This window comes from Sapajus apella, unplaced genomic scaffold, assembly GCF_009761245.1.
Source record: "Sapajus apella isolate SASKATOON/1434 unplaced genomic scaffold, GSC_monkey_1.0 scaffold2060, whole genome shotgun sequence".
Classification (NCBI taxonomy): Eukaryota; Metazoa; Chordata; class Mammalia; order Primates; family Cebidae; genus Sapajus; species Sapajus apella.
In genome coordinates this window covers 1,220-11,196 of record NW_022438986.1, presented here as the reverse complement: position 1 = coordinate 11,196, position 9,977 = coordinate 1,220, and the positions used below count along the sequence as shown (strand labels likewise).

At 44.3% G+C, this 9,977-nt stretch overlaps 1 protein-coding gene across 1 annotated transcript; it reads left to right on the top strand.

Moving 5' to 3' along the window:
• Window positions 1-6,686: 6,686 nt before the first annotated feature.
• On the top strand, window positions 6,687-7,827 carry LOC116547097 (supervillin-like). Its single transcript, XM_032273155.1, has 2 exons — window positions 6,687-7,132; window positions 7,618-7,827. The coding sequence occupies exons 1-2, from the start codon at window positions 6,885-6,887 to the stop codon at window positions 7,622-7,624; spliced, it is 255 nt and encodes an 84-aa protein (XP_032129046.1). The 5' UTR covers window positions 6,687-6,884; the 3' UTR covers window positions 7,625-7,827.
• The last annotated feature ends 2,150 nt before the right edge of the window (window positions 7,828-9,977 follow it).

Here is a 9,977-nt window from a genome sequence, read left to right as displayed (position 1 = left end):
AAATAAATAAATAAATAAATAAATAAATAAATAAATAAATAAATAAAAGAGACAGTCTACAATTGAACTCTGTGATACTGGATTAGAGTTGAGACATGAATATAAATCTGTCCATCTAGAAGCAGTGGCACTCCAGTAGCAATGAGCACTCTCAACACACAGACTTGCTTCTAATTTCATTCTCCAGTCAAAGAAGCCAGGACTCCTTAGAAATAAGCTGATTTCAGGACTGAGTCCGGGAAAATGCAGAATTAGCTTGGAGTATTTTGTTGGTGCAGAGAATAATATGCTGCGGGTCGGGGAGGCACATATCAAAGAGACACAGGAACAAACTGAAAAGACTCTCGATGGCCCAAACTGGGACAATCGCGCAACAAAATAACTCACGATAGCACTGGGTTCTAACTCAGAGAATAAAATAAATATATGTATGAGGACATGCTGATATAAATAAATGATTGAATAAATAAACATCTGAGGACAAGAAAGTCTGTCTCACGGAAGAATTCTAAGTAGTCAGTGTAGATAATCCCCCTCCAGGAAACGGAGCCTAATTCTCCACCCTGTGAGTAGGGGCTGGACTGACCGACTTGCTTCCCGCAGAGAGAACACAGAAAGGGGAAAATGGTGACTTGCTGCTGAAGAAACCCGGCGGACTCCATCTTAGCCAAGTGATCGAGGTTGACCTCACCAGGGAGGAGGCAGGCCCCGCTGTGGGACGTGAGAGAAGGGCACCTTCCCTCTGTGGCTTTCTTCCCCCAGAATCCATAGCCCCACTCGAATCATGAGGAAACATTAATAAAACCCCAAAGGATGGACATCCACAAAATACCTGACCCGTGCGCCTCAAGTGTGCCAGAGTCAAGAAAAGCAAGGCTGAGAAAATGCTGAAGACTGGAAGAGACTGAGGAAGTATGAAAACTAAAAACAATGCGGTGTCCTGGATTGGATCCTGGGATGAAAAAACGTCAATATTAGAAAAACGAGTGAAATCAGAATGAAGCCTGCAGTTAATGCATTGCACCAATGTTAATTTCTTGGTTTTGACAAACGTGCTGTGTACGTGTGAGATGTTCATGTTAGGGAAGCTGGGAAAGGGAATGTGGGACTCTAGGCTCTGCACGACTTTTCTATAAATCTAAAATGATTCCAAAATAAGTTTAAAAATCTAGCTGGCATACTGTTGATAGCCGCTTATCACAGAACAGGTGAGCACATTTATAGAACTCTCCACTTTAAATATACAAAATATACACTTTTATCAGTACCATATCACACCTATTTACAGGTTTAAATGAAATATTGGTTGGCTGCTTGTTAGTTATTTTCTTCCCTCATTTTTTTTTCCATGTCTCTATTACTAAATACAATTACAGGCATACCCATTTTTAGACTGCATTCTAGCCCGGGCAATACAGCAACACCCCAGTTCTCTCTCCCTCTCCCTCTTCCTCATTCTTCCTCTCCTTCATTTTTTCTTTCTTTTTTTTTTTTTAATTCTTTCTCTTTCTTCCTTTCTCTCTTTCTTAAAAAAAAAAATCAGGTACTTTCCAAACAAAAAACTTATCCAATTCTTCATTTTCAGTATGTGCAGTTTTTATATGTCAATACAGCTGTGCTAAACAAAAGCAATTTTTGCTTTTATAACATAAGTGGAACTGAAAATCTATATCCATTCTTTGTCAGAATGCCTATATCTTTCATCATATCCTTGTAATCTTTTCTCACTTTGTACAGTAAAGAGAGGTGAGCTCATGAGATTCAGAGCAATACCCTCACACTTTAAAGTGAAGTTTCCCCTGTGTGCAGCACTTTAGCAGCCTGCCCAACAGGCGTCTCTCCTCCCTGTCAGACTCCACTTTCCCATATTGTAAGCTGACACTGCCTGGACTATAACCCAATCAAGGCCAGTGACATCGGAAGAGAAAAAAAAAAATAAAAATAAATAAAAAAATAAAAATCTAGCTGGCATACTGTTGATAGCCACTTATCACAGAACAGGTGAGCACATTTGAAATGCATGATTATTGGCCGGGTGCGGTGGCTCACTCTTGTAATCCCAGGACTTTGGGAGGCCAAGGCAGGTGGATCACAAGGTCAAGAGATTGAGACCATCCTGGCCAATGTGATGAAACTCCATCTCTAATAAAAACACAAAAATTAGCCGGGCATGGTAGTGTGCGCCTGAAGTCCCAACTACTGTGGAGGTTGAGGCAGGAAACTCACTTGAAGCTGGGAGGCACGGGTTGTGATGAGCTGAGACCACACCACTGCACTCCAGCAAGGGAAAGAGTGAGGCTCTGTCTCAAAAAAAGGGGGGAAATATAAAAGCTGTGTGTGTGAATGTGTGTGTGTGGTTTTGACTCATTACTAACAGAAATTGAAGCAGTTCAAAATCAAATTCCTTAGTTTCAAAACTTCTCATTGGCGCTGGCCTGGGGCCATCCAGCCACCCCTTCCTTTCTTTCTCCCATCCCTTTCTCCCTCATAAGAGCCACACAGATGAGGCTGTATGCGTTTAAGTGATTGAGGAGCAGGCAAGAAGAGAGATCTTTATTCTCCATGAACAGTGGCCATTTCTCCAAAAAAACAGTTGTCTGGCATCTCAGTAATATCCTTGTAGTCAATATCATGTGGGAACCTCCCAGGCTGAGCACGTTTGTTCTGTTTCTCCAATGCTGCCAGAAACATTGGGGTAATTACCTTTCCCAACATCCACCTAAATTATAGCAAGGCAACACTGTTAACATTTCCTTCTAGCCAAAGCCAGTGCAGGGGGGCAGATAAACATGTGAGGTAACCAGCTTCTTCCAGTCTCCTTCTGAGCTAATCTCAGCGCCGAAGGTCCAAATGCTGTAACCGCAGCCCAGAAAGGAGGGAGGCAGGAGGTACGTGCAGACAGCACAACTGTCAGAAAATGCCGGAATCTGAGGGCGTGTGAGGCTGGACTGGCATCCCCTCATCTCCTGATCTGAGCTACCACTCCTAGAATAAGGTAATCGGGACCTGACAGATTTCACCATGAGACTAGACCAGAAGCAGCCTTTCGGGGCTGTAGACTGAGCTCACAAGGCTCCGCAAACAGCCGATGATTTTCTGCTCACTTATCACGATTCCCGTTTACTGTTTAATAATATTTATGAGCAGCCTGACTCAAGACCACATACAAGAACCCCAGTCGTAGACAAAGCAGAAACTGCCCTGCTGTATAAACAAGCGCAGAATGACTCACTCCTCAACTTGTGTTGTGTTCTGCATTGAATCATATTAGCTTAGCTCACAGGTGTGTGCAGGGCAACTGTGCAGAAAATGGCTCAAAAACTGCCACTCCGCTTCTGCCTACTAATGGGGAATAGTGGACTGGGTCTCCGGAATGCCCCCTTCCTTAGGTGCATGGTAGAGGCATGAAGAGGGTTTTGGCGGTGTCTGTGCCTTGACTCAACGGAGATGCATAAACCTTTGCTGTCTTCTCTTTCTCTGTCTTCGTTTGCCTTCTGTGTATTCTCTGCCCTTTGATCCTAAAAGCAAATCACGGGTGGAGAGGTCGGCCGAAGGACCTGGCTTGCCCACCAGTGTGGAACGGGAGAGAGGGTCCCGGAAACCAAGACGCTATTTTTCTCCTGGTGAAAGTAGAAAAACTTCCGAGAGATTTAGAACCCAACCTATAACTTCAGCAGAACGAAAGGAATCGGATAGGTAGGCATGCGTGTGTGCCGTTTCCTAGTCCAGGAACGTGACGCGACACAGGAGTGTCACACACTGACGGCCTTCGTGCTATTTATATAGGATGCTGGCCATTCCATGATTCTTCCATCTAATCTGTAAGCGTTAGGTATTTGGCTTATTTTAAAGCCTTTTTAAAGAATGTTGTCCTTTACAGTGGTATTGTGATACATACACAATTTTACATTGCACATCTTCAGATGATAAGAAGAAATATTGTTTCTCTTCATTTAATGTTTTTAATGTTTTTTACCCCCTTGTTAAATTAGACTCCAGATTGCACATTCACCCGATTTTACAGTGAAAGTCACTGCGGAAGTTTCTATTCATTTTATAAATGTCCGTCTACTTGTTGTATTTGCTTTACACTGAAGTGTCATACTCTGTTGTGTAGAACTGAGAAGGTTTGTGCAAATGTTGTCCTCGGTGATGTATAGTAAGTTGCACGTGTGCCTGGTCTCCCCACAAGGCGTGTCCTTGGCTGGGATTGTGTGCACACACGCTCCACAGTGTCACTTCACAACTGTGTGTGTGTTTTCACAACTAGAATTGCTACCAGGAGGTTATCTCTTCAAAGAATTTAATTGCATTTTCAGTTTGACTTTTAATATAATGTTTTATTTCGATCTTCTGCTCCCACCTGCTAATTTATGATAATTATTTGCTACTGTCTTTCCCAGGTGCACGTCACAGTCAGAAACGCCAACTACTGACGGCAAGTACCTTTTCCCCGTTTCTTCCCCTTCTTCGTTACCTCATCTAGACGGGATTTAGTAATACAATTTATGGCTTTTTGAGAGAATCAGATGATAGAGCATATCAATGTCTCCCTTTGCTGCAGGTTTTCTTTCTGTGAATAAAACAAAACCTAGTTGAAATTTGCAAATAAGCTTTCCCTTCGTATTAAGAACAGTTTCTCAGAAAGAAAGGAAACAGTTTTGAGAACAAGAAGAACTTGTTTCTTTGGTTTGCATTAGTTGTTTTTCTATTGGTCACTGCAGTGTTGCTGCTGCTGCTACTATTTAAAAATAAAAGAAATCTCCTCCATAAATATATTCATGAAATCTCGATCGGACAAACGTTAGAGTAGCAATCCCTGGCCAGCGTTTGCTTTGGTTTGGCTTGGTTTGAATGCCAAGGGAAATTAGCACCTTTCCACTGAGCAGAAAGAATTTTAGTGCACCCATTCTTGTATTCAGAGATTTCCAAGTCAGCCCTGGAAGGCTTTTTGGAGACTGAACTTATACTTTCTAATGATATCCAGCTTTTAATTTGTGGCTTTTTACAGATGAAGAAAAAGTAGATGAATGAGACAAACTGAGCATCGCAACCAAGGGGCTGCTTTTCAGGGTTAGCCGAGCTGACGTGCTTGAATAGAGATCATGACCCCTGGGTGCAGTAATCCTAGCTACTTGGGATGCCAAGGCAGGAAGATTGCTTGAGGCCAGGAGTTCAAGACCAGCCTGGGCAACATAGTGAGACTGCATCTCAAAGAAAAAATTTGTAAGCCTTAGCGGGGGAGACTCTCATGGACCTAGCCTACTTCATGCACCTCTGGGTGTGCTGAGGCCTTCCTGGCTCTGGCCCACCTGTTTTTCTCTTCCTAGTCTTTAGGTGGTTGTGGCCACCTCATGGACACAGGATGAGTGTACATTTCTGACAATGATACAAGGCTCTTATTTCTGAGCCTCCTGTAGTTCCTGTAGAAGAACAGAGTAAATACTTTTTACAGCCCCCATTTCCTTTCCTTGAATTTATTTCCTGTATTTTTTTAGAGACAGGGTCTTGCTCTGATGCCCAGGCTGGAGTACAATTGGCGTGATCATGGCTCACTGCAGCCTCAACCTTCTCTGCTTAAGTGATCCTCCCGTCTCAGCCTCCTGAGTAGCTGGGACTGCAGGCCACAGCACTATGCCCAGCTAATTTATGCACATTTTGTAGAGATGGGCTTTTACCATGGTGTCCAGGCTGGTCTCAAACTCCTGGGCTCAAGTGATACTCCTGCCTCAGCCTCCCAAAGTGCTGGGACTACAGGTGTGAGCCATTGTGCCTGGGCTAGTTTTTATTTTATTTTATTTTTTTAAACTGTTTTTGTGCTTGTATTGGACACACAGACACCCTTCCTGAAAATAAAAATGAAGTTCATCCCGTTACGTTATTGACATTCCAAAAGGCTTCTACGCCAGTGACCCGTTCTGTGGACCTGCTGTTAGATCAGCTGCCTGCAGTTCCTCCCCAAGGTGTTCCTCAGTTTCTTGGTGCATTTGTAGCTAAGTATATACTTGCACTCGTTAGAACTCTTTGCAAATCAGTTTTTTTAAAGTAAATATTTGAATGGCTGGTGTAAAATAAGAAGCAGCTACCCATGGGAGCAAAACTGTAAAGATAAGAAAAATTGTCTCCTTTTAAGGCTCAATAAACCTACTTTGATGTGCCTATAGATTGTATAAGGACACTGATGCTTTAAAAATTAGATTGAAGGCCGGGCACAGTGGCTCACATCTATAATCCCAGGACTTTGGGAGGCTGAGGCAGATAGATCACTTGAGGTCAGGAGTTTGAGACCAGCCTGGCAAACATGGTGAAGCCCCGTCTCTACTAAAAATACAAAAATTAGCTTGGTGTGGTGGCACATGCTTGTAATCCCAGCTACTGGGGAGGCTGAGGCAGGAGAATCCTTCAACCGAGGAGGCAGAGGTTGCAGTGAGCTGAGATTGCACCACTGCACTCCAGCCTGGTTGAAGAAGTGAGACTCCGTCTCAAAAAAAAAAAAAAAAAAAAAAAAAAGCTTGAAAACCCTATTCTAAAACACAGGCATAATCTACTGATTCGCATAAAACAAGACAGTGTCAGTTATAATAAAGGGTTTGGTTTGGGAGCACAGCACATTTGAATGCTGAAGGGTTGTTTTGGAGACTGGAACCGTTCTGGAGTGAATAGTTAAAGCTGACTTCCTGTGTCTCACACCAATTGCCACGAAGCATTTTGCTGTGTGGGGACCCTCTGGGAAGCGTGGTTTTCCCACGGAGTGGAGCGCGCTGCAGATTTGCATAAATCCCAGCGGATGGGGTCACCCGCCGCGCGCCCACGGACTGAACTCCGAGAGCTGCGCTGCTGGGGGCGAATCGCTGGAAGGACGTTCCCGGAGCAGTTCCGTGCTGATGTCGCTCTTTTCCTTCCCAGCGGCGGAGTTCGGGGAGCCGGCTTCCGAGCAGACGGGGGCAGCTGCTGGGAAAACGGTGGCCCAGCCCGCAGCCCCCGCGTCCTGGAAGCCCCAGGATTCTCCGGAACAGCCACAGGAGAGGCTCTGCAGGAATCCCTGTGCGATGTTTGCTGCTGGAGAGATCAAGACGCCGACGGGGGAGGGCCTCTCCGACTCACCCAGCAAAACCATGTCTATTAAAGAAAGGTAATGAGACTCAGGGAGCGAGAAGTGAATCCCTCGGGGAGGAGCTCACAGCTGGCTTTTAGAAGGCGATCCGGGTGGGGGGCAGAGATGAAATCACACACTCAGCTTCTGACGGGCTGGGCTGTTACCCTGGAGGAATTCCGAGAAGCCGAGGTGTTTGCAAGTGAACTGCCTTTGCTCCTGAGCCTGGTTTGGTAATGAAGGCAGGGCGGGTTCCAGACTCAGATGAGAAGACAAACAGAAACAGATTTCTGCTTTATTTGTATGTTTCCATTGTCCCAATGTCTTTTATAATATTAAAGTATTGGCTTATCTAGTGACAGAAGCTGAGATCTTGGCTCTTTCCCTTTTAGATAGGCAGGGTTCATACTGAATGCACAAACCGCTTGTGACGTTGTGTGAAATGTGTGTAGAGGGAATGAAGATAAATTGACATACAGGGCATGCATCTTTGGGCTAGAATCCAACTTTTGTTTCCTTTGCAGAAAGTAAAATGGATGACTTTTCTGAACTGCATTTAGAGATTTTATGTCAGGTAATAGCTTGAAAGATTCCGTTTGAGCATCAAATAACACAGTAGCCTCATTTCTTTCAAAGAATGATGTAGGGTGCAGAGGAATATATTTAAATGAGACAGATACAGAGAACTAGAAGTTAATTACCTTTGGGATATGTTTTCTTGTTAACCTCTAACCACAGTTGAATTAAGCAGCAAAAGATACAACAGTGGGAATAAATGCAGGGTTTGGTAGTGGAGTGGGGGGGCTAAATGGAAATGTACTGTTCTCAGGTGATGGGCAGCCTGCTACCCTGACTGGCTCTCTATGCATTACACATGTGTAACAGAATTTCTTATGCACCATATAAATTTGTACAAAAAAGAGAAAGTCTTCAATAGGAAAAAAACACACACACACACACATGATGGAATAGTGATAGGAAAACTGGGTGAAAAAAATTCATGTCAACTCCAGAGAATAATTAGGAGAACCATTTCCTCATCACCTGTCCCCACAGTTCTGACAGCTTCCGCCCTTCCTCAGCAGCTCCATCACCTGTCCCCACAGTTCTGACAGCTTCCGCCCTTCCTCAGCAGCTCCATCGCCTGTCCCCGCAGTTCTGACAGCTTCCGCCCTTCCTCAGCAGCTCCATCGCCTGTCCCCGCAGTTCTGACAGCTTCCACCCTTCCTCAGCAGCTGCCACCACACAGAAGCCTGCATGCCTTGTTAGGCACTGACCATGCTTATTTTTCTAGATACATTTCAAACTGCCTAAGACTATACCAAACCACAATGAAAAGTCTTCTGTTTTTTTCCTTCCTTTCTTTCTTTCTTCCTTCCTTCTTTCTTTCTTTGTTCTTTCTTCTCTCTCTTCTTCTCCTTCTCCCTCTTCTTCTGTTTTGTTTCATTTTGTTTTAGACAGGGCCCCTGTCCCTCTGTTGCCCAGACTGGAGTGTAGTGTAATCACAGCTCACTGCAGCCTGGAACGCCTGGGCTCAAGTGATGCTCCTGCCTCAGCTTCCACAGTAGCTGGGACAATAGGTGTGCGTACCATGCCTGGCTAATTAAAAACAACAACACTTTTTCTAGAGATGAGGGTCTCACTATGTTGCACCACCATGCCTGGCTAATTAAAAAAAAAAAACCAGAAAACTTTTTCTAGAGATGGAGTTCTCACTACGCTACCAAGGCTGGCCTTGAATTTCTGACCTCAAGCAATCCTCCCACCTCCATCTTCCGAAGTCTAGAGATTACAGGTGTGCACCTGGGATTACAGGTGTGCGCCACCATGCCTGGCCATTCTTTGTAGTCAAGCCCAGCTGCTTGAACATGATTTATAAAATAATAGATGGCATCTTTCTAAATTGAAAAATTAATAAGATTATTAAATCTGATTTACCTTCTTCTTTACTTACTTAAAGTTCATGGTAAGTTAGACCTGGTAGGCTGAGGGGCAGAGGGAGGGACAGAGGGGTCAGTGCAGTGAGGAGAGGGATGTCTTCAACCAGGGAAGCAGTTGGGCCTATTGAGGTTTGAAGTTCTCTTCCATGAAAACAGGGCTCAAAGAGAGTTGCATCCTAGAAATCCAAGTATTCATTACTGGTTAGGTGAGGAGGAAGAGAAATCATTTAAGGAAATTAACGATAAATATCAGTTAAGCACAAGTTCTGATGTTTTACACATGAGCAAATATCCCTGGGGTATTCCCCAGTGGGAAATACTCATGCCCCCTTCCTTCAAAGGCTTTTAAAGGATCCTCCCCATGTTTGGGTATTTTCTGTCAGTGGGGACTTAGGACTTCTGACAGAGGAGCCCTGTGTCTGTCCACTAAGCCATAATTCCTGATGTACTTGCCTGCTTATTGGTAAATTTTAGTTGATCTGTATCTTTCTGAAAGTTTTAATTCTACTGTAAAATTCTCATTTTTAAACTGAGACATGGGAAGCTGCAGCTTCTTAGCTTGGGCTTTGTGGACATCTAAGGCCTTCAAGGATGGCTGGAAAGCGTCTGTGACCAGCGTGGAAGCGTGTTGAGAATTGGATGTGTGAGCACGCACCTGCTGGCGGGCAGAGGCCACAACTTACCATGGTCTCCAGGAGAGCCCGGTCTGTTCAGAATCATGGTAGAAAGGAATGCTTGATGGATATTCAGCTATTCAATTTGTTAAAATACGTTTAAGAAAGGACGAGGGGGCCAGGCGCAGTGGCTCACGCCTATAATCTCAGCATTTTGGGAGGCCAAGGTGGACGGATCATGAGGTCAGGAGTTCAAGACCAACCTGACCAACATGGTAAAACCCTGTCTCTACTTAAAAATACAAAAATTAGCTGGGTGTCGTGGCAGGT

Bases quoted from the DNA above. Each gene is read 5' to 3' on its own strand.
- LOC116547097 (XM_032273155.1), top strand. From the start codon at position 6,885: ATGTCGCTCTTTTCCTTCCCAGCGGCGGAGTTCGGGGAGCCGGCTTCC.